General features: G+C 40.8%; 1 protein-coding gene across 3 annotated transcripts in view; it reads right to left on the reverse strand.

The window, feature by feature from the left end:
- Positions 1–782: 782 nt before the first annotated feature.
- LOC139758989 (neuralized-like protein 2) overlaps positions 783–25,298 on the reverse strand; it is a 54,835-nt gene continuing 30,319 nt past the window's right edge. The window contains exons 5-7 of one of the 3 annotated variants that reach the window (XM_071680885.1): positions 9,653–9,803; positions 9,394–9,532; positions 783–1,674 (exon numbers count right to left, since the gene is read on the reverse strand). In XM_071680885.1, the coding sequence (XP_071536986.1) occupies positions 9,417–9,532; positions 9,653–9,803 (267 nt within the window). In that variant the 3' untranslated portion in view covers positions 783–1,674; positions 9,394–9,416. Of the gene's footprint in view, positions 9,533–9,652; positions 9,804–25,298 lie in introns of all 3 variants that reach the window. The other 2 variants (XM_071680879.1, XM_071680871.1) reach the window with 2 other exon arrangements.

Genomic DNA, 25,298 nt, shown 5'->3' on the forward strand with positions numbered 1-25,298 from the left:
AGTATCTCTGAAGCTAAGTCTAATTCTAATCTGTAATTTTCCTTTTTGCATTCATCTAAATCTTGCATGACTTTCACCATATTCCTTGAAAACATTAGCAGTTTTTCTGATATTACTAACAAGTCTTAATTCATTTTGTTGTATTTTTGACTTCATCAAAAATACATACATCTTTACTGTAATGACAGCAACATTCAAGTTTCAGCTGCTCACTCTGATGAACATATTCTTGATCATGGATTACATCAGAATTTACATTTTACCTTACACTCTTCTGGATAGTACTGACATTATGCAATAATAAGAAATATCATGCTCAAAATGGGAGGTATGTTTTCACTTAGATGTATATATGTTTGTATATTAGATATGGTTTCATACTTAAGGGGCAAACAAGAATAATCTGGCCTTGAGGCACCAGAACAACATACCAGCGTCTGATGCCTTCAATGTATTCTTTGGCCTTGAAATTCTTGATACGCCACTGTCTATCTCCCTAACTATTTTCAAAGTCTCCCTAGTAGAATTGTCAAGTGAGTTGTTGCCTATCCAGGCAATCCCTTTATTTCTAATGCCATATTTCTGTGTACCCTCTACTACAGGAGGGCATTGAAATATAAACTCTCTAAATGGTAGTGATGTAAAGAAATCCCTCAAGATAATATTTGCTGATGATACCTAGGCCTGAATCTGTAAACTCTTCACCCTTGAAACTCCTCTTCATAATCATCAATGCCACAAATGCATCAGCATTAAATGGTGAATACAATAAAACATGTAAATTACTTTACTTTCACTGTTTATTTTAGTATAAAAATACAGTATCTACAAGTACTTTACATTGATATTTTCGTTCTTTAGTGTCTGTCTAGTTCATATATATGTACAGAAAACGTTCTGAATTTTCAATTATGAAAAACATCTAAAAATATTTTTCTATGTATTTTGTTCTATGGCCGCATTCCCCTGTTTCCGCTCAGATCACAAGGTAATAAATCTGCGCAACAAGGTACTGCCCAACACACTGTTTCCAGGAAATTATCCCAAGCATTGGACAAGGATTAAATGTTTTGTGTTTAAGTGTAAAAATTTAAGAAATAATGCATGGAAGAAAACAGTCACTGTATACTAGCTGCCTCCCTATCTCAATGTAGTCCAACCAAAACTCTACTGCTATTTTTGTATTTACTTATGGATGTTATATGTATTTTCCACATTTCTTTTTCACTAAGGAAGGTCACCTCTGGTGAATTGCACAGTTTAAGAGTTAAGATTGAGGTGGGAGGGTGGTTTTTAGTACTTACCAAGTCTTTACAGTGCATATGCATTTTGTCAATGGTGTGTTTGTGTGAGATTGTTGCAGAAGTGTAATGCAATGGTGATTTGAGTAGATATCTAATACTGCTGCAAAGAAATGGCTGCCAGACATGTTGAGGTAAGACTGTATCATGTGTTTTTGTTTTCCTGTCAGTGGGTTAAATGTTTATGGTTGCTTGGCAGGCAGTGATTTTTCTAAGAGCTTTTTTTTGTGTGGTTTGCAGATTTGTTATATTTGCTTTATGTGAAAGGGTGGATAACCAGACAGATGAACTTCAGTTAAGGGCGGAGTTGATGAATTTTTGGATAAGTAGTATCTCTTTTCTTGTCTGAAGTTGTGGTGTCAGTGGACTCTACCTGCATGAGGTTGGACCATGAGAGAGAAGTTAAACACAGTTGGGAGGCTGTATCACCATCAGCAGATGGGAAACAATACAATGCCATTAAAAACATTCTTGCACCAAAGGAGCCCACCTTACCCTGCCCCCATTTGAAGTGAGGTCAAAGCTAAAGGAGACCCATAGAAGGGATCCTAGAGTTACATAATAATAATACATACATATTACTACTACTACTACTGCAACTACTACTACTACTAATAGTAATAATAATAATAATAATAATAATAATAATAATAATAATAATAATAGTAATAATAATAATAATAATAATAATAATAATAATAATAATACTATTTAGTCAAATACATATTTTTTGTTTGTGCAACAATTAAATTTACAATAATTCGTCCCTGAATGCATGGTTAATTATCTTATAATTCAATATCCAAGTCACAATAAAAGTACATCCACTGGAATTGAAGGTGAAGAGGTACAGCCACAGTACACCAGATGTTTTAAGTACAGCGGATGTAACCCAATATTCACAGCCACTGTTGATTTGCATCTCCTCTGTTGTCAATGTCCCTGGGCTGACATTAATTAGCCTGGAGAGCATTAAGCAAACAGGTCAAATACTCCTATCAGCTTACCCAATACACAGACAGTAAAAGCTTGAAGTGTTTTACTTTCAAATGATTCAACTATGATAAAAAATACTTTCTGCTCAGTCCTTGGAAAATACTTATCATACATACATAAGAGAAGCACAAATAGATAAATCTACGAATATGAAGTAAAATATAACCAAGATATTTGTAAGAAGTTCTACTAATACAGCAGAATATGCTAACTGATAAATGTTTTTTCACTAAATAGAGAAATCTATGCTCTGTCTATCATGCAGTACAGAGTAAAGAGGTTAATCCTGACAGAGTACAGGGGTAAAGAAAAGAATGTTGCCGTGAAATTAAAAATATGTGGATAGGCTACTTGAAAGGAGTTCACTCAAAGACTGAATGAATTCTTGGTACGACAAAGTACATGAGACATGGGATAAGTTAAAAATTCTTGCTGGCAGGGCAGCTAGTGAAGTAAATGAAATGAAAGAAAAAAACAGAAAAATGGTTGTGATTGGAAAATGTTCTTATCAAGGACTGAGCAAGCCTAGGATACTGCATCACAGCCTGCAATCCATACCATATTACCTAACAGCAGTAGTTAGCCATTAAAATATCAAGTCCACAGAAACTAATCTTGTTGCCTGACCTTACTATCACGTGGCAGAACTTGAAGTTCATGCTGCTCAGTTGAAGAGAGTAGAACTTACTTTCAACAAGCAAATCAATCGTGCAAATGGAACAGAAAAACCCTCAGTTTATCTTCCCTAATTTCTGAAAAAACAGGAATCTTCGGAACCTAAGAACAAGATAAAAGGTAATATGACTGACAGTCTAATAACAAGGTACAGAGGCATGAGGGCTTCTCACTTGTCATTCTAGAGAGAGGAGCAAGTATGCAGTCTGTTGAGGATGAGAGGGCTTGGGAAGTGAGTCAGTAGTTGTTTGCTAATGATACAGTGCTGGTGGCTGATTCGGGTGAGAAACTGCAGAGGTTGGTGGCTGAGTTTGGTAAAATGTGTAAAAGGAGAAAGTTAAGAGTAAATGTGAATAAGAGAAAGGTTATTAGGTTCAGCAGGGTTGAGGGGCAAGTTAAATGGGAGTAAAGTTTGAATGGAAAAATAACTGGAGGAAGTGAAGTGTTTTAGAGATCTTGGAGCGGACTTAGCAGCGGATGAAACCATGGAAGCAGAAGTGAGTCACAAGGTGGAGGAGGGGGCAAAGGTTCTGGGAGAGTTGAAAAATGTGTGGAAGGTGACAACATTATCTCGGAGAGCAAAAATGGGTATATTTGAAGGAATAGTGGTTCCAACAATGCTAAGGTTGCAAGGCATGGGCTATAGATAGGGTTGTGTGGAGGAGGGTGGATGTATTCGAAATGAAATGTTTGAGGACAATATATGGTGTGGTGGTGGTTTGAGCAAGTAAGTAATGAAAGGGTAATAGGGATATGTGGTAATAAAAAGGGGGTGTTTTGAAATGGTCTGGACACATTGAGAGAATGGGTGAGGAAAGATTGAAAAATAGGATAAATATGTCAGAGGTGGAGGGAAGAGGGAGAAGCGGGAGACCAAATTGGAGGTGGAAGGATGGAGTAAAAAACATTTTGAGCGATCAGGGCCTGAACATACAGGAGGGTGAAAGGAGTGCAAGGATCAGAGTGAATTGGAACGATGTGATATATTGGGATCGACGTGCTGTCAATGGATTGAACCAGGGCATGTGAAGCGTCTTGGGTAAACCATGAAAAGGTCTGTGGGGCCTGGATATGGAAAGGGAGCTGTGGTTTCGATGCATTACACGACAGCTAGAGACTGAGAGTGACCGAATGTGGCCTTTTTGTCTTTTCCTAACATATACATACACACACATCTACATATTCATACTTGCTGCCTTCATCCATTCCTATCGCAACCCCGCCACACGTGAAATAGTATCCCATCCCTCCAGGAAAAGGCAAAAAGGCCACATTCATTCACACTCAGTCTCTAGCTGTCATGTGTAATGCATCGAAACAACAACCCACTTCCCACATCCAGGCCCAACAGACTTTTTCATGGTTTACTGAAGACGCTTCACATGCCCACGTTCAATCCAGTGACAGCATGTTGACCCACTATACCAGGTTGTTCCAATTCACTCTATTCTTTTACTGCCTTTCACCCTCCTGAATGTTCAGGTGCCTATCACTCAAAATCTTTTTCACTACATCCTTCCATCTCTAATTTGATCTCCCACTTCTTCTCCCCTCCACATTTAACACATATATACTCTTTGTCAATCTTTCCTCACTCATTCTCTGCGTGTGTCCAAACCATTTCAAAACACCCTCTTCCGCTCTCTCATCCACACTCTTTTTATTACCATACATCTCTCTTACCATTTCATTACTAACTTGATCAAACCACCTTACACCACATATTGTCCTCAAACATCTCACTTCTAACACATCCACCCTCCTCCGCACAACCCTAACTATAGCCTATGCCTTGCAACCATACAACATTGTTAGAACGACTATTCCTTCAAAAATACTCATTTTTGCTCTCTGAGATAACGTTCTCGCCTTCCACACATTCTTCAATGCTCCCAGAACCTTTGCCCCCTTCCCTACCCTGTGACTCACTTCCGCTTCCATGGCTCCATCCTCTGCAAAGTCCACTCCCAAATATCTAAAACACTTCACTTCCTCCAGTTTTTCTCCATTCAAATTCAAACTTACCTCCCAATTGACTTGTCCCCTAACCCTACTGTACCTAATAACCTTGCTCTTATTTACATTTACTATCAACTTTCTTCTTTCACATACTCTACCAAACTCAGTCACCAACTTCTGCAGTTTCTCACCTGAATCTGGCACCAGTGCTGTATCATCAGCGAACAACAACTGACTCACTTCCCAAGCTCTCTCATCCACAACAGACTACATACTTGCTCCTCTCTCTAAACCTCTTGCATTCACCTCCCTAATCACCCCATCCATATACAAATTAAACAACCATGGAGACATCACGCACCCTTGCCACAAACCAACATTCACTGGGAACCAATCACTTTCCTCTCTTCCTATTTGTACACATTCCTTACATCCTTGGTAAAAACTTTTCACAGCTTCTAGCAACTTACCTCCCAAACCATATACTCTTAAAACCTTCCACAGAGCATCTCAATCAACCCTATCATACGCCTTCTCCATATCCATAAATGCTACATACAAATAAATCTGTTTTTGTAAGTATTTCACAAATACATTCTTCAAAGCAAACACCTGATCCACACATCCTCTACCACTTCTGAAACCACACTGCTCTTCCCCAATCTGATGCTCTGTACATGCCTTTACCTTCTCAATCAATACCCTTACATCTAATTTCCCAGGAATACTCAACAAACTTATGCCTCTGTAATTTGAACACTCACCTTTATCCCCTTTGCCTTTGTACAATGGCACTATGCATGCATTCTGCCAATCCTCTGGCACTTCACCATGATCCATGAATACACTGAATATCCTTACCAACCAATCAACAACACAATCACCCCATTTTTTTAATAAATTCCACAGCAATACCATCCAATCCCGCTGCCCTGCCAGCTTCCATCTTCCGCAAAGCTTTCACTACCTTTCTCTATTTACCAAACCATTCTCCCTTACCCTCTTATTTTGCACACCACCACGACCAAAACACCCTATATCTGCCACTCTATCATCAAACATATTCAACAAACCTTCAAAATGCTCACTCCATCTCCTTCTCACTTCATTACTACTTGTTATTACCTCCCCATTTGCCCCCTTCACCAATGTTCCCATTTGTTCTCTTGTCTTACCCACTTTATTTAACTCCTTTGAAAACATCTTTTTATTTTCCCTAAAATCTAATGATACTATCTCACCCCAACTCTCATTTGCTCTCTTTTTCAACTCTTGCACCTTTCTCTTGACTTCCTGCCACATCCTTATATACATTTCCCAGTCATTTGCACTACTTCCCTGCATGTATCGTCCAAACGCCTCTCTTTTCTCTTTCACTAACAATCTTACTTCTTCATCCCACCACTCACCACCCTTTCTAATCTGCCCACCTCCCACCTTTCTCATGCCACATGCATCTTTTGCGTAAGCCATCACTGCTTCCCAAATATATTCCATTCCTCCCACACTCCCCTTACGTCATTTGCTCCCGACTTGTGCCATTCTGCACTCAATCTCTCCTGGTACTTCCTGACACAAGTCTCCTTTCCAACCTCACTTACTCTAGCCACTCTCTTCTCCCCAACATCTCTCTTCTGAAAACCTCTACAAATCTTCACCTTTACCTCCAGAAGGTAGTGAACAGATATCCCTCGAGCTGCCCCTCCCAGCACATTAACATCCAAAAGTCTTTCTTTTACACACCTAGCAATTAACACGTAATCCAATAATGCCCTCTGGCCATCTCTCCTACTTACATAAGTATACTTATGTACATTTCTCTTTTCAAACCAGGTATTCCAAATCACCAGTCCTTTTTCAGCACAAATCCACAAGCTCTTCACCATTTCCATTTACAAAACTGAACACCCTATGTACACCAATTATACCCTATTTGGCTGCTCATCAAAGATAAGGATTACTATCTGAAAACGATGCTAATAGCAGACTAATGAAAACTTTAGCTGCTTTGATAAAACATTGGCTTTTGTTTTTTTCACAAGAGACAACCATTAGCCACACATCTTCCACAATTTTTTCTGCTAATAAGGATAACTGAAGTAATGACTTGTCTGAAAAAAAGAATGCATCAAAGATGTCTGTGTAACTACACAAACAGACCAAAAGTATTGTCAGTCTCTGGTGATAATTGGCAGACCTAAATTACAGCATAATTTAAAAAATTGTACCTAAGAGAAATGTAAAACTTTACCATCCACCCATGGTAGATCTACAGTATTATCAATTGTTTAATATTCTATTCTTTTCTGGTGTTTCTTCATCTGGGGCACTGTACATATTTCTACAAACACTTAATTCTGCCAAAATGTCCAAGATTTTAGTCTATTTTGGTTTCTTGCAAGTCTTTTTTTTACTTTCCACTGCCATTTTTGATCAAGCACAGGTGAAAGTGGAGCAATGAAAAGGAATGCATCCTGTGTGAGAGTGGTAGTTTAACTAAAGCCAATTCCATCATTTTCAATAATCAATTTTTGTTCTAATATGTTATACAATGTTGCCTGTAACAAAAATTATGATTAATGAGCTTGAGAAAGTGTATGTTAGAAATCAATTCTTTGGAGTCTTTGGTCAAGTCAGTGACTGCACTTTTCTTAAGCTTACCTTATGATCTCTTGCTCTCTAATTTGTAATTATTTTTTTGTGGGTAGAAAACATATCCCTAAAAAACACACAATAAAGTGTTCCTCAAAAATCTTATGTAACATAATGGGTCCTTGTGACTAGCTTTCATTTCCTGAGATGCCTGGGATTAAGATAAGGCTTCTAAATCATGCTTCATGCCAATGCACACTTTAAAAAATCTCTCTCAAATTTCAAACCTCATTCTATTGATACATTTCAATATCTATATTATTGAACCACAATATCAATTCAGAAGACTACAAAAGATTTCATCAAACAGCAACAGACCACTGAGTCCTTTTGACGCTGTTGGAAACTCACAGATTAGTGTGATAGAAGTTAAAAGGCATACAGATAATTCAAAAGAAATAAACTGCAAATTGTTATTGTGACTATGGAGGCACAAATAATGTAAGTTGTAGACTTGAAGTCAAGTCTATTCTTAAACATATCTATAGTACTCTAACTGGCAATTCATTCCATATGTTAACATTCCCGTTGACAAAAAGTACTTCACCATATAAGCATATTCTCTTCACAGTTATAAAAGAGGCTTGGCTGTCATAGAATTGGGGCTGGGTACCAAAGCAAAGTCTAGAGGTGTGTCAAGTTTCTGTTAAGGACTTATTGAAGATTCTTTGCCATTGCAGCAATTCTGTAAGTGCATATTCCTGTTAAAAGGAAATATCTTCACCAATGGTGGCAAGGCTCATACCAGCAAAGTAACACTTTACTAACTAGTACATGAAACTTTCTATTCTGACACAAAAATCATAGTTGGGCATGAAACCCATGTTACAGATTAAGGTAAAGATTTGTGCTTTGTTGACAAATTATGATATTACCTTGACTGTGAGACCGCTCAGATATTTCTTTATCAGAATAAATTAAAAAAAAACAATCTTTTGTACCATATTCTCTCTATACATACATCACATGTAAATACACCCTTGTAATGGGAGCAGGCATCAGCAAAAAACAGACCTACAAATAAAAACATTCTAAGTATCCTTCAACAATGCCATATTCTCTTGGAACCTCATCCTTAGCCATCATATCCTCCTTCAATGTTTCATGAAAATTACATCACAATTCCTTTAAAATAATCTCCACTGGGCTTAACTCAGAAACTTTTCTTTCAAATTTTCTCCAAAATGTTTCTTCAGCCTTTCTTTCTTCATAACAGAAAAGTGCATTAACAATGACTATGCTTACTTGTATTTCCAAGCAAAATTTTTGTAACTATAAATCCACAGCTTCAATGCCGGTAATCAAACATCCTTTCATACCATCCATATTTAATCAAAAGCCTAGATTCTTCTCTTCTGACTTACCTTCAAGATGCATCTCACACTTCCCTTCATTCCACAAGTAATCTGGTTACCTTGCAGCTTTTTTCCATGAACTTGCACTTGACATTTCATAGTTACCCTGCCTAAAATTAGGTACCATTTACATAAACTGGTTTGTACCTTTCATATCATGAAAGGTACAAAATACATGCTGACAACTGCTTTACAGTGGCATCTGTCAAACTCAAATAATCTGAACATTAAGGATTACTCTAAGTGTTTACTGCTGTTGGTTATTGAAATGAACAAGAAATAAGAATGACTTTTCTTAGGAGAACATTGCCAAAGCTGAGCTTATACTGTATATGTAAGAAACTGCTTAAATGAAGACAGATTGCCACATTTACCCTAAAGAGGCATTCACAAAAACTGGGAAGGTTTACATCTTATTTTATTTTACATTAAAAAAATCAGTACTAATCTTATACCTAGTTTGTCATCAAACAGCATTTCAGCTCTCGAAGAGGAGGTAATCCTTAAGTGTTCGTGGAAGGGGTAGAGCACTCACTCCATGCTGAGCGATATGCTTGAGAATGATGTCCCGACAAGCACCCTTCAGGGATTTAACTGAAAGTTAATCCTTTATTAAAGTGTGATACCCTAAAATGAGGAATAAACATATCTGCATATCTCACAAAATGCAAAATTAGACATGTTTCACCATATTTCAATCTCTTGTTTGCATACCTCCTCCATACAGCTGGACTATTCTCACTTGTTTTGTTGTACCGTAAACGTCAACAACAGCATACAGTTCTGCCTCTTTATAGGGCAGCTTTTTGGTAAATGCCCCCTGGTCTTCACCATTTATAATGTAATGCATTTCAGCTACATCTCCCTGAGAAAAGTGAGCTATCTTCAGAAACATCATTTCTTCAAATGAATAATAAATGGAAGACTCTTAAAGAATGAGAAAGCAGGGGCTAGACATGAAGTGGCGAGTAAGATGGCAAAGAGTGGAGGTGCAGCTGTTGTTGCATTTATGTGTAAAAACTGTGTATGTAAGCATGGAAAAGTGATCAAGTGCGTCATTACTGGATGAAAACAGAAACTGTTCCAAAGTATAAAGAGAAATGGAGTAAAATTAACAATAAATTTATGGAGGAATAAACCCTCTAAGCAAAGTTGCAAAGTGTTTGGTGAATCAAGAAGTGGATAATGCTTTAGAAAAAACTGTAACTAATGAGTCTCACAAGAACATGTACTGCTTACCTGGCTTTCTATAACATTCATTTGAAAATATAAGCATAATTTGTATAATTAGCAAAAGAAAAAATAATCTACCATACTTGCTAAAGAGCACAAAATTTCTTTTACAACACTTAAATTTTGAAAGAATTCTGCCTTAAAACTAAATTCTAGCTATTCAATAACTTTTCACTAGGCACCCAAAGTGATTCTTACAATGTTTCCTTACACACCTCCATCCTCATGCATTAAACATCTCCAATGAATTTTTTTTTTTTTTCTTTTTTTTTATACTTTGTCGCTGTCTCCCGCGTTTGCGAGGTAGCGCAAGGAAACAGACGAAAGAAATGGCCCAACCCCCCCCCCCATACACATGTATATACAAACGTCCACACACGCAAATATATATACCTACACAGCTTTCCATGTTTTACCCCAGACGCTTCACATGCCTTGATTCAATCCACTGACAGCACATCAACCCCGGTATACCACATCACTCCAATTCACTCTATTCCTTGCCCTCCTTTCACCCTCCTGCATGTTCAGGCCCCGATCACACAAAATCTTTTTCACTCCATCTTTCCACCTCCAATTTGGTCTCCCTCTTCTCCTCGTTCCCTCCACCTCCGACACATATATCCTCTTGGTCAATCTTTCCTCACTCATTCTCTCCATGTGCCCAAACCACTTCAAAACACCCTCTTCTGCTCTCTCAACCACGCTCTTTTTATTTCCACACATCTCTCTTACCCTTACGTTACTCACTCGATCAAACCACCTCACACCACACATTGTCCTCAAACATCTCATTTCCAGCACATCCATCCTCCTGCGCACAACTCTATCCATAGCCCATGCCTCGCAACCATACAACATTGTTGGAACCACTATTCCTTCAAGCATACCCATTTTTGCTTTCCGAGATAATGTTCTCGACTTCCACACATATATATACATATATATATATATATATATATATATATATATATATATATATATATATATATATATATATATATATATATACATATATATATATATATATATGGTAAATTATATGGAAGGGTATTGATTGAGAGGGTGAAGGCATGTACAGAGCATCAGACTGGGGAAGAGCAGTGTGGATCAGGTGTTTGCTTTGAAGAATGTATATGAGAAATACTTAGAAAAGCAAATGGATTTGTATGTAGCATTTATGGATCAGGAGAAGGCATATGATAGAGATGATAGAGATGCTCTGTGGAAGGTATTAAGAATATATGGTGTGGGGGGGAAGTTGTTAGAAGCAGTGAAAAGTTTTTATCGAGGATGTAAGGCATGTGTACCTGTAGGAAGAGAGGAAAGTGATTGGTTCTCAGTGAATGTAGGTTTGCGGCAGGGGTGTGTGATGCCTCCATGGTTGTCTAATTTGTTTATGGATGGGGTTGTTAGGGAGGTGAATGCAAGAGTCCTGGAAAGAGGGGCAAGTATGAAGTCTGTTGGGGATGAGAGAGCTTGGGAAGTGAGTCAGTTGTTGTTCGCTGATGATACAGCGCTGGTGGATGATTCATGTGAGAAACTGCAGAAGCTGGTGACTGAGTTTGGTAAAGTGTGTGAAAGAAGAAAGTTAAGAGTAAATGTGAATAAGAGCAGTACAGTAGGTACAGTAGGTACAGTAGGTACAGTAGGTACAGTAGGGTTCAGGGTCAAGTCAACTGGGAGGTAAGTTTGAATGGAGAAAAACTGGAGGAAGTAAAGTGTTTTAGATATCTGGGAGTGGATCTGGCAGCGGATGGAACCATGGAAGCGGAAGTGGATCATAGGGTGGGGGAGGGGGCGAAAATTCTGGGAGCCTTGAAGAATGTGTGGAAGTTGAGAACATTATCTCGGAAAGCAAAAATGGGTATGTTTGAAGGAATAGTGGTTCCAACAATGTTGTATGGTTGCGAGGCGTGGGCTATGGATAGAGTTGTGCGCAGGAGGATGGATGTGCTGGAAATGAGATGTTTGAGGACAATGTGTGGTGTGAGGTGGTTTGATTGAGTGAGTAACGTAAGGGTAAGAGAGATGTGTGGAAATAAAAAGAGCGTGGTTGAGAGAGCAGAAGAGGGTGTTTTGAAGTGGTTTGGGCACATGGAGAGAATGAGTGAGGAAAGATTGACCAAGAGGATATATGTGTCGGAGGTGGAGGGAACGAGGAGAAGAGGGAGACCAAATTGGAGGTGGAAAGATGGAGTGAAAAAGATTTTGTGTGATCGGGGCCTGAACATGCAGGAGGGTGAAAGGAGGGCAAGGAATAGAGTGAATTGGAGCGATGTGGTATACCGGGGTTGACGTGCTGTCAGTGGATTGAATCAAGGCATGTGAAGCGTCTGGGGTAAACCATGGAAAGCTGTGTAGGTATGTATATTTGCGTGTGTGGACGTATGTATATACATGTGTATGGGGGGGGTTGGGCCATTTCTTTCGTCTGTTTCCTTGCGCTACCTCGCAAACGCGGGAGACGGCAACAAAGTATAATAAAAAAATATATATATATATTATCCCTGGGGATAGGGGAGAAAGAATACTTCCCACGTATTCCCTGCGTGTTGTAGAAGGCGACTAAAAGGGGAGGGAGCGGGTGGCTGGAAATCCTCCCCTCTCGTTTTTTTTTTTTAATTTTCCAAAAGAGGGAACAGAGAAGGGGGCCAGGTGGGGATTTTCCCTCTAAGTCCCTGTCCTGTGTTCTTAACGCTACCTCGCAAACGCGGGAAATGGCGAATAGTGTGAAAAAAAAAAAATATATACATATATATATATATATATATATATATATATATATATATATATATATATATATATATATTTTAATAAATTCCACTGCAATACCATCCAAACCTGCTGCCTTGCCGGCTTTCATCTTCCACAAAGCTTTCACTACCTCTTCTCTGTTTACCAAATCATTTTCCCTAACCCTCTCACTTTGCACACCACCTCGACCAAAACACCCTATATCTGCCACTCTATCATCAAACATATTCAACAAACCTTCAAAATACTCACTCCATCTCCTTCTCACATCACCACTACTTATCACCTCCCCATTTGCGCCCTTCACTGAAGTTCCCATTTGCTCCCTTGTCTTACGCACTTTATTTACCTACTTCCAGAACATCTTTTTATTCTCCCTAAAATTTCTTAATACTCTCTCACCCCAACTCTCATTTGCCCTTTTTTTCACCTCTTGCATTGTTGACTGGTTGGTAAGGTTATTTAATGTATGTATGACTCATGGTGAGGTGCCTGAGGATTGGCGGAATGCGTGCATAGTGCCATTGTACAAAGGCAAAGGGGATAAGAGTGAGTGCTCAAATTACAGAGGTATAAGTTTGTTGAGTATTCCTGGTAAATTATATGGGAGGGTATTGATTGAGAGGGTAAAAGCATGTACAGAGCATCAGATTGGGGAAGAGCAGTGTGGTTTCAGAAGTGGTAGAGGATGTGTGGATCAGGTGTTTGCTTTGAAGAATGTATGTGAGAAATACTTAGAAAAGCAAATGGATTTGTATGTAGCATTTATGGATCTGGAGAAGGCATATGATAGAGTTGATAGAGATGCTCTGTGGAAGGTATTAAGAATATATGGTGTGGGAGGAAAGTTGTTAATAGCAGTGAAAAGTTTTTATCGAGGATGTAAGGCATGTGTACGTGTAGGAAGAGAGGAAAGTGATTGGTTCTCAGTGAATGTAGGTTTGCGGCAGGGGTGTGTGATGTCTCCATGGTTGTTTAATTTGTTTATGAATGGGGTTGTTAGGGAGGTAAATGCAAGAGTTTTGGAAAGAGGGGCAAGTATGAAGTCTGTTGGGGAAGAGAGAGCTTGGGAAGTGAGTCAGTTGTTGTTCGCTGATGATACAGCGCTGGTGGATGATTCATGTGAGAAACTGCAGAAGCTGGTGACTGAGTTTGGTAAAGTGTGTGGAAGAAGAAAGTTAAGAGTAAATGTGAATAAGAGCAAGGTTATTAGGTACAGTAGGGTTGAGGGTCAAGTCAATTGGGAGGTGAGTTTGAATGGAGAAAAACTGGAGGAAGTGAAGTGTTTTAGATATCTGGGAGTGGATCTGGCAGCGGATGGAACCATGGAAGCGGAAGTGGATCATAGGGTGGGGGAGGGGGCGAAAATTCTGGGGGCCTTGAAGAATGTGTGGAAGTCGAGAACATTATCTCGGAAAGCAAAAATGGGTATGTTTGAAGGAATAGTGGTTCCAACAATGTTGTATGGTTGCGAGGCGTGGGCTATGGATAGAGTTGTGCGCAGGAGGATGGATGTGCTGGAAATGAGATGTTTGAGGACAATGTGTGGTGTGAGGTGGTTTGATCGAGTGAGTAACGTAAGGGTAAGAGAGATGTGTGGAAATAAAAAGAGTGTGGTTGAGAGAGCAGAAGAGGGTGTTTTGAAGTGGTTTGGGCACATGGAGAGGATGAGTGAGGAAAGATTGACCAAGAGGATATATGTGTCGGAGGTGGAGGGAACAAGGAGAAGAGGGAGACCAAATTGGAGGTGGAAAGATGGAGTGAAAAAGATTTTGTGTGATCGGGGCCTGAACATGCAGGAGGGTGAAAGGAGGGCAAGGAATAGAGAGAATTGGAGCGATGTGGTATACCGGGGTTGACGTGCTGTCAGTGGACTGAATCAAGGCATGTGAAGCGTCTGGGGTAAGCCATGGAAAGCTGTGTAGGTATGTATATTTGCGTGTGTGGACGTATGTATATACATGTGTATGGGGGGGGTTGGGCCATTTCTTTCGTCTGTTTCCTTGCGCTACCTCGCAAACGCGGGAGACAGCGACAAAGTATAATAGAAAAAAAAATAAATATATATATATATATATATATTTCCTCTTTTCCTACACGTACACATGCCTTACATCCTCGATAAAAACTTTTCACTGCTTCTAACAACTTTCCTCCCACACCATATATTCTTAATACCTTCCACAGAGCATCTCTATCAACTCTATCATATGCCTTCTCCAGATCCATAAATGCTACATACAAATCCATTTGCTTTTCTAAGTATTTCTCACATACATTCTTCAAAGCAAACACCTGATCCACACATCCTCTACCACTTCTGAAACCACACTGCTCTTCCCCAATCTGATGCTTTGTACATGCCTTCACCCTCTCAATCAATACCCTCCCATATAATTTGCCAGGAATACTCAACAAACTTATACCTCTGTAATTTGAGCACTCACTCTTATCCCCTTTGCCTTTGTACAATGGCACTATGCACGCATTCCGCCAATTCTCAGGCACCTCACCATGAGTCATACATACATTAAATAACCTTACCAACCAGTCAACAATACAGTCACCCCCTTTTTTAATAAATTCCACTGCAATACCATCCAAACCTGCTGCCTTGCCGGCTTTCATCTTCCGCAAAGCTTTCACTACCTCTTCTCTGTTTACCAAATCATTTTCCCTAACCCTCTCACTTTGCACACCACCTCGACCAAAACCCCCTATATCTGCCACTCTATCATCAAACACATTCAACAAACCTTCAAAATACTCACTCCATCTCCTTCTCACATCACCACTACTTGTTATCACCTCCCCATTTGCGCCCTTCACTGAAGTTCCCATTTGCTCCCTTGTCTTACGCACTTTATTTACCTCCTTCCAGAACATCTTTTTATTCTCCCTAAAATTTAATGATACTCTCTCACCCCAACTCTCATTTGCCCTTTTTTTCACCTCTTGCACCTTTCTCTTGACCTCCTGTCTCTTTCTTTTATACATCTCCCACTCAATTGCATTTTTTCCCTGCAAAAATCGTCCAAATGCCTCTCTCTTCTTTTTCACTAATACTCTTACTTCTTTATCCCACCACTCACTACCCTTTCTAATCAACCCACCTCCCACTCTTCTCATGCCACAAGCATCTTTTGCGCAATCCATCATTGATTCCCTAAATACATCCCATTCCTCCCCCACTCCCCTTACTTCCATTGTTCTCACCTTTTTCCATTCTGTACTCAGTCTCTCCTGGTACTTCCTCACACAGGTCTCCTTCCCAAGCTCACTTACTCTCACCACCCTCTTCACCCCAACATTCACTCTTCTTTTCTGAAAACCGATACAAATCTTCACCTTAGCCTCCACAAGATAGGAAGAGAGGAAAGTGATTGGTTCTCAGTGAATGTAGGTTTGCGGCAGGGGTGTGTGATGTCTCCATGGTTGTTTAATTTGTTTATGGATGGGGTTGTTAGGGAGGTGAATGCAAGAGTTTTGGAATGAGGGGCAAGTATGAAGTCTGTTGGGGATGAGAGAGCTTGGGAAGTGAGTCAGTTGTTGTTCGCTGATGATACAGCGCTGGTGGCTGATTCATGTGAGAAACTGCAGAAGCTGGTGACTGAGTTTGGTAAAGTGTGTGAAAGAAGAAAGTTAAGAGTAAATGTGAATAAGAGCAAGGTTATTAGGTACAGTAGGGTTGAGGGTCAAGTCAATTGGGAGGTGAGTTTGAATGGAGAAAAACTGGAGGAAGTGAAGTGTTTTAGATATCTGGGAGTGGATCTAGCAGTGGATGGAACCATGGAAGCAGAAGTGGAGCATAGGGTGGGGGCGGGGGCGAAAATTCTGGGAGCCTTGAAGAATGTGTGGAAGTCGAGAACATTATCTCGCAAAGCAAAAATGGGTATGTTTGAAGGAATAGTGGTTCCAACAATGTTGTATGGTTGCGAGGCGTGGGCTATGGATAGAGTTGTGCGCAGGAGGATGGATGTGCTGGAAATGAGATGTTTGAGGACAATATGTGGTGTGAGGTGGTTTGATCGAGTAAGTAACGCAAGGGTAAGAGAGAGGTGTGGAAATAAAAAGAGCGTGGTTGAGAGAGCAGAAGAGGGTGTTTTGAAGTGGTTTGGGTACATGGAGAGAATGAGAGAGGAAAGATTGACCAAGAGGATATATGTGTCGGAGGTGGAGGGAACGAGGAGAAGAGGGAGACCAAATTGGAGGTGGAAAGATGGAGTGAAAAAGATTTTGTGTGATCGGGGCCTGAACATGCAGGAGGGTGAAAGGAGGGCAAGGAATAGAGTGAATTGGAGCGATGTGGTATACCGGGGTTGACGTGCTGTCAGTGGATTGAATCAAGGCATGTGAAGCGTCTGGGGTAAACCATGGAAAGCTGTGTAGGTATGTATATTTGCGTGTGTGGACGTATGTATATACATGTGTATGGGGGGGGTTGGGCCATTTCTTTCGTCTGTTTCCTTGCGCTACCTCGCAAACGCGGGAGACAGCGACAAAGTATAATAATAAATAATAATATACATATTTTTTTTTTTTTTTTTTTTTTATACTTTGTCGCTGTCTCCCGCGTTTGCGAGGTAGCGCAAGGAAACAGACGAAAGAAATGGCCCAACCCCCCCCCCCATACACATGTACATACACACGTCCACACACGCAAATATTCATACCTACACAGCTTTCCATGGTTTACCCCAGACGCTTCACATGCCTTGATTCAATCCACTGACAGCACGTCAACCCCTGTATACCACATCGCTCCAATTCACTCTATTCCTTGCCCTCCTTTCACCCTCCTGCATGTTCAGGCCCCGATCACACAAAATCCTTTTCACTCCATCTTTCCACCTCCAATTTGGTCTCCCTCTTCTCCTCGTTCCCTCCACCTCCGACACATATATCCTCTTGGTCAATCTTTCCTCACTCATTCTCTCCATGTGCCCAAACCACTTCAAAACACCCTCTTCTGCTCTCTCAACCACGCTCTTTTTATTTCCACACATCTCTCTTACCCTTACGTTACTTACTCGATCAAACCACCTCACACCACACATTGTCCTCAAACATCTCATTTCCAGCACATCCATCCTCCTACGCACAACTCTATCCATAGCCCACGCCTCGCAACCATACAACATTGTTGGAACTACTATTCCTTCAAACATACCCATTTTTGCTTTCCGGGATAATGTTCTCGACTTCCACACATTTTTCAAGGCTCCCAAAATTTTCGCCCCCTCCCCCACCCTATGATCCACTTCCGCTTCCATGGTTCCATCCGCTGACAGATCCACTCCCAGATATCTAAAACACTTCACTTCCTCCAGCCTCTCACCATTCAAACTCACCTCCCAATTGACTTGACCCTCAACCCTACTGTACCTAATAACCTTGCTCTTATTGACATTTACTCTTAACTTTCTTCTTCCACACACTTTACCAAACTCCGTCACCAGCTTCTGCAGTTTCTCACATGAATCCGCCACCAGCGCTGTATCATCAGCGAACAACAACTGACTCACTTCCCAAGCTCTCTCATCCCCAACAGACTTCATACTTGCCCCTCTTTCCAAAACTCTTGCATTTACCTCCCTAACAACCCCATCCATAAACAAATTAAACAACCATGGAGACATCACACACCCCTGCCGCAAACCTACATTCACTGAGAACCAATCACTTTCCTCTCTTCCTACACGTACACATGCCTTACATCCTCGATAAAAACTTTTCACTGCTTCTAACAACTTTCCTCCCACACCATATATTCTTAATACCTTCCACAGAGCATCTCTATCAACTCTATCATATGCCTTCTCCAGATCCATAAATGCTACATACAAATCCATTTCCATTTCCATAAATATATATATATACATATATATATATTATATATATATATTATATATATATATATATATATATATATATATATATATATATATATATATATATATATATGTGTCTGATGACATATATATATATATATATATGTGTCTGATGACAGAGTGGCAGATATAGGGTGTTTTGGTCGAGGTGGTGTGCAAAGTGAGAGGGTTAGGGAAAATGATTTGGTAAACAGAGAAGAGGTAGTAAAAGCTTTGCGGAAGATGAAAGCCGGCAAGGCAGCAGGATTGGATGGTATTGCAGTGGAATTTATTAAAAAAGGGGGTGACTGTATTGTTGACTGGTTGGTAAGGTTATTTAATGTATGTATGACTCATGGTGAGGTGCCTGAGGATTGGCGGAATGCGTGCATAGTGCCATTGTACAAAGGCAAAGGGGATAAGAGTGAGTGCTCAAATTACAGAGGTATAAGTTTGTTGAGTATTCCTGGTAAATTATATGGGAGGGTATTGATTGAGAGGGTGAAGGCATGTACAGAGCATCAGATTGGGGAAGAGCAGTGCGGTTTCAGAAGTGGTAGAGGATGTGTGGATCAGGTGTTTGCTTTGAAGAATGTATGTGAGAAATACTTAGAAAAGCAAATGGATTTGTATGTAGCATTTATGGATCTGGAGAAGGCATATGATAGAGTTGATAGAGATGCTCTGTGGAAGGTATTAAGAATATATGGTGTGGGAGGCAAGTTGTTAGAAGCAGTGAAAAGTTTTTATCGAGGATGTAAGGCATGTGTACGTGTAGGAAGAGAGGAAAGTGATTGGTTCTCAGTGAATGTAGGTTTGCGGCAGGGGTGTGTGATGTCTCCATGGTTGTTTAATTTGTTTATGGATGGGGTTGTTAGGGAGGTAAATGCAAGAGTCCTGGAAAGAGGGGCAAGTATGAAGTCTGTGGGGGATGAGAGAGCTTGGGAAGTGAGTCAGTTGTTGTTCGCTGATGATACAGCGCTGGTGGCTGATTCATGTGAGAAACTGCAGAAGCTGGTGACTGAGTTTGGTAAAGTGTGTGGAAGAAGAAAGTTAAGAGTAAATGTGAATAAGAGCAAGGTTATTAGGTACAGTAGGGTTGAGGGTCAAGTCAATTGGGAGGTGAGTTTGAATGGAGAAAAACTGGAGGAAGTGAAGTGTTTTAGATATCTGGGAGTGGATCTGTCAGCGGATGGAACCATGGAAGCGGAAGTGGATCATAGGGTGGGGGAGGGGGCGAAAATTTTGGGAGCCTTGAAAAATGTGTGGAAGTCGAGAACATTATCTCGGAAAGCAAAAATGGGTATGTTTGAAGGAATAGTGGTTCCAACAATGCTGTATGGTTGCGAGGCGTGGGCTATGGATAGAGTTGTGCGCAGGAGGATGGATGTGCTGGAAATGAGATGTTTGAGGACAATGTGTGGTGTGAGGTGGTTTGATCGAGTAAGTAACGTAAGGGTAAGAGAGATGTGTGGAAATAAAAAGAGCGTGGTTGAGAGAGCAGAAGAGGGTGTTTTGAAATGGTTTGGGCACATGGAGAGAATGAGTGAGGAAAGATTGACCAAGAGGATATATGTGTCGGAGGTGGAGGGAACGAGGAGAAGAGGGAGACCAAATTGGAGGTGGAAAGATGGAGTGAAAAAGATTTTGTGTGATCGGGGCCTGAACATGCAGGAGGGTGAAAGGAGGGCAAGGAATAGAGTGAATTGGAGCGATGTGGTATACAGGGGTTGACGTGCTGTCAGTGGATTGAACCAAGGCATGTGAAGCGTCTGGGGTAAACCATGGAAAGCGGTGTAGGTATGTATATTTGCGTGTGTGGACGTGTGTATGTACATGTGTATGGGGGGGGGTTGGGCCATTTCTTTCGTCTGTTTCCTTGCGCTACCTCGCAAACGCGGGAGACAGCGACAAAGTATAAAAAAAAAAAAAAAAAAAAAAAAAAAAAAATATATATATATATATATATATATATATATATATGGATTTGTATGTAGCATTTATGGATCTGGAGAAGGCATATGATAGAGTTGATAGAGATGCTCTGTGGAAGGTATTAAGAATATATGGTGTGGGAGGAAAGTTGTTAGAAGCAGTGAAAAGTTTTTATCGAGGATGTAAGGCATGTGTACGTGTAGGAAGAGAGGAAAGTGATTGGTTCTCAGTGAATGTAGGTTTGCGGCAGGGGTGTGTGATGTCTCCATGGTTGTTTAATTTGTTTATGGATGGCGTTGTTAGGGAGGTGAATGCAAGAGTTTTGGAAAGAGGGGCAAGTATGAAGTCTGTTGGGGATGAGAGAGCTTGGGAAGTGAGTCAGTTGTTGTTCGCTGATGATACAGCGCTGGTGGCTGATTCATGTGAGAAACTGCAGAAGCTGGTGACTGAGTTTGGTAAAGTGTGTGAAAGAAGAAAGTTAAGAGTAAATGTGAATAAGAGCAAGGTTATTAGGTACAGTAGGGTTGAGGGTCAAGTCAATTGGGAGGTGAGTTTGAATGGAGAAAAACTGGAGAAAGTGAAGTGTTTTAGATATCTGGGAGTGGATCTGGCAGCGGATGGAACCATGGAAGCAGAAGTGGATCATAGGGTGGGGGAGGGGGCGAAAATTCTGGGAGCCTTGAAGAATGTGTGGAAGTCGAGAACATTATCTCGCAAAGCAAAAATGGGTATGTTTGAAGGAATAGTGGTTCCAACAATGTTGTATGGTTGCGAGGCGTGGGCTATGGATAGAGTTGTGCGCAGGAGGATGGATGTGCTGGAAATGAGATGTTTGAGGACAATATGTGGTGTGAGGTGGTTTGATCGAGTGAGTAACGTAAGGGTAAGAGAGATGTGTGGAAATAAAGAGAGCGTGGTTGAGAGAGCAGAAGAGGGTGTTTTGAAATGTTTCAGGCACATGGAGAGAATGAGTGAGGAAAGATTGACCAAGAGAATATATGTGTCGGAGGTGGAGGGAACGAGGAGAAGAGGGAGACCAAATTGGAGGTGGAAAGATGGAGTGAAAAAGATTTTGTGTGATCGGGGCCTGAACATGCAGGAGGGTGAAAGGAGGGCAAGGAATAGAGTGATTTGGAGCGATGTGGTATACCGGGGTTGACGTGCTGGCAGTGGATTGAATCAAGGCATGTGAAGCGTCTGGGGTAAACCATGGATACCTGTGTAGGTATGTATATTTGCATGTGTGGACGTATGTATATACATGTGTATGGGGGTGGGTTGGGCCATTTCTTTCGTCTGTTTCCTTGCGCTACCTCGCAAACGCTGGAGACAGCGACAAAGCAAAAAAAAAAAAAGAAAATATATATATATATATATATATATATATATATATATATATATATATATATATATATATATATATATATATATATGCTCTGTGGAAGGTATTAAGAATATATGGTGTGGGAGGAAAGTTGTTAGAAGCAGTGAAAAGTTTTTATCGAGGATGTAAGGCATGTGTACATGTAGGAAGAGAGGAAAGTGATTGGTTCTCACTGAATGTAGGTTTGCGGCAGGGGTGTGTGATGTCTCCATGGCTGTTTAATTTGTTTATGGATGGGGTTGTTAGGGAGGTAAATGCAAGAGTTTTGGAAAGAGGGGCAAGTATGAAGTCTGTTGGGGATGAGAGAGCTTGGGAAGTGAGTCAGTTGTTGTTCGCTGATGATACAGCGCTGGTGGCTGATTCATGTGAGAAACTGCAGAAGCTGGTGACTGAGTTTGGTAAAGTGTGTGGAAGAAGAAAGTTAAGAGTAAATGTGAATAAGAGCAAGGTTATTAGGTACAGTAGGGTTGAGGGTCAAGTCAATTGGGAGGTGAGTTTGAATGGAGAAAAACTGGAGGAAGTGAAGTGTTTTAGATATCTGGGAGTGGATCTGGCAGCGGATGGAACCATGGAAGCGGAAGTGGATCATAGGGTGGGGGAGGGGGCGAAAATTCTGGGGGCCTTGAAGAATGTGTGAAAGTCGAGGACATTATCTCGGAAAGCAAAAATGGGTATGTTTGAGGGAATAGTGGTTCCGACAATGTTGTATGGTTGCGAGGCGTGGGCTATGGATAGAGTTGTGCGCAGGAGGATGGATGTGCTGGAAATGAGATGTTTGAGGACAATGTGTGGTGTGAGGTGGTTTGATCGAGTGAGTAACGTAAGGGTAAGAGAGATGTGTGGAAATAAAAAGAGCATGGTTGAGAGAGCAGAAGAGGGTGTTTTGAAGTGGTTTGGGCACATGGAGAGAATGAGTGAGGAAAGATTGACCAAGAGGATATATGTGTCGGAGGTGGAGGGAACGAGGAGAAGAGGGAGACCAAATTGGAGGTGGAAAGATGGAGTGAAAAAGATTTTGTGTGATCGGGGCCTGAACATGCAGGAGGGTGAAAGGAGGGCAAGGAATAGAGTGAATTGGAGCGATGTGGTATACCGGGGTTGACGTGCTGTCAGTGGATTGAATCGGGGCATGTGAAGTGTCTGGGGTAAACCATGGAAAGCTGTGTAGGTATGTATATTTGCGTGTGTGGACGTATGTATATACATGTGTATGGGGGGGTTGGGCCATTTCTTTCGTCTGTTTCCTTGCGCTACCTCGCAAACGCGGGAGACAGCGACAAAGAATAATAAAAAATAAAATAAAAAATAAATATATATATATATATATATTTATTTTACTTTGTCGGTCTACCACATTAGCGAGGTAGCGCAAGGAAACAGACAAAACAATGGCCCAACCCACCCACATACACATCCACACACACAAATATATATACCTGTACATCTCAACGTATATATATATATATATATATATATATATATACATACATATACATATATACACATGCACATACTTCATACTGTCTGCCTTTATTCATTCCCATCGCCACCTAGCCACACATGAAAATAACCACCCCCTCACCCCCAAATGTGCACAAGGTAGAGCTAGGAAAAGACAACAAAGGCCACTTTTGTTCACATTCAGTCTCTAGCTGTCATGTAATAATGCACCGAAACCACAGCTCCCTTTCCACATCCAGGCCCCACAGAACTTTCCATGGTTTACCCCAGACACTTCACATGCCCTGGTTCAATCCCATGATAGCACTTCGACCCCAGTATACCACATCATTTCAATTCACTCTATTCCTTGCAAGCCTTTCACCCTCCTGCATGTTCAGGCCCCGATCACTCAAAATCTTTTTCACTCCATCGTTCCACCTCCAATTTGGTCTCCCACTTCTCATTCCCCCCACCTCCGACACATATATCCTCTTGGTCAATCTTTCCTCACTCATTCTCTCCATGTAACCAAACCATTTCAAAACACCCTCTTCTGCTCTCTCAACCACACTCTTTTTATTACCACACATCTCTCTTACCCTATTATTACTGACTCAATCAAACCACCTCACACCATATATTGTCCTCAAACATCTCATTTCCAGCACATCCACCCTCTTCCGCACAACTCTATCCATAGCCCACGCCTTGCAACCATATAACGTTATTGTAACCACCATTCCTTCAAACATATCTATTTTTGCTTTCCGAGATAATGTTGTCGACTTCCACACATTCTTCAACGCTCCCAGAACTTTCGCCCCCTCCCCCACCCTATGATTCACTTCCGCTTCCATGGTTCCATCCGCTGCCAGATCCACTCCCAGATATCTAAAACACTTCACTTCCTCCAGTTTTTCTCCATTCAAACTTACCTCCCAAATGACTTGTCCCTCAACCCTACTGTACCTAATAACCTTACTCTTATTCACATTCACTCTCAGCTTTCTTCTTTCACACACTTTACCAAACTCAATCACCAGCTTCTGCAGTTTCTCACATGAATCAGCCACCATGCTGTATCATCAGCGAACAACAACTGACTCACTTCCCAAGCTCTCTCATCCACAACAGACTGCATACTTGCCCCTCTTTCCAAAACTCTTGCATTCACATCCCTAACAACCCCATCCATAAACAAATTAAACAACCATGGAGACATCACACACCCCTGCCACAAACCTACATTCACTGAGAATGAATCACTTTCCTCTCTTCCTACTCGTACACATGCCTTACATCCTTGATAAAAACTTTTCACTGCTTCTAACAACTTGCCTCCCACACCATATATTCTTAATACCTTCCACAGAGCATCTCAATCAACTCTATCATATGCCTTCTCCAGATCCATAAATACTACATACAAATCCATTTGCCTTTCTAAGTATTTCTCACATACATTCTTCAAAGCAAACACCTGATCCACACATCCTCGACCACTTCTGTAACCACACTGCTCTTCCCCAATCTGATGCTCTGTACATGCCTTCACCCTCTCAATCAATACCCTCTCATATAATTTCCCAGGAATACTCAACAAACTTATACCTCTGTAATTTGAGCACTCACCTTTATCCCCTTTGCCTTTGTACAATGGTACTATGCATGCATTCCGCCAATCCTCAGGCACCTCACCATGAGTCGTACATACATTAAATATCCTTACCAACCAGTC

This window comes from Panulirus ornatus, chromosome 2 (genome assembly GCF_036320965.1).
Source record: "Panulirus ornatus isolate Po-2019 chromosome 2, ASM3632096v1, whole genome shotgun sequence".
Lineage (NCBI taxonomy): Eukaryota > Metazoa > Arthropoda > Malacostraca > Decapoda > Palinuridae > Panulirus > Panulirus ornatus.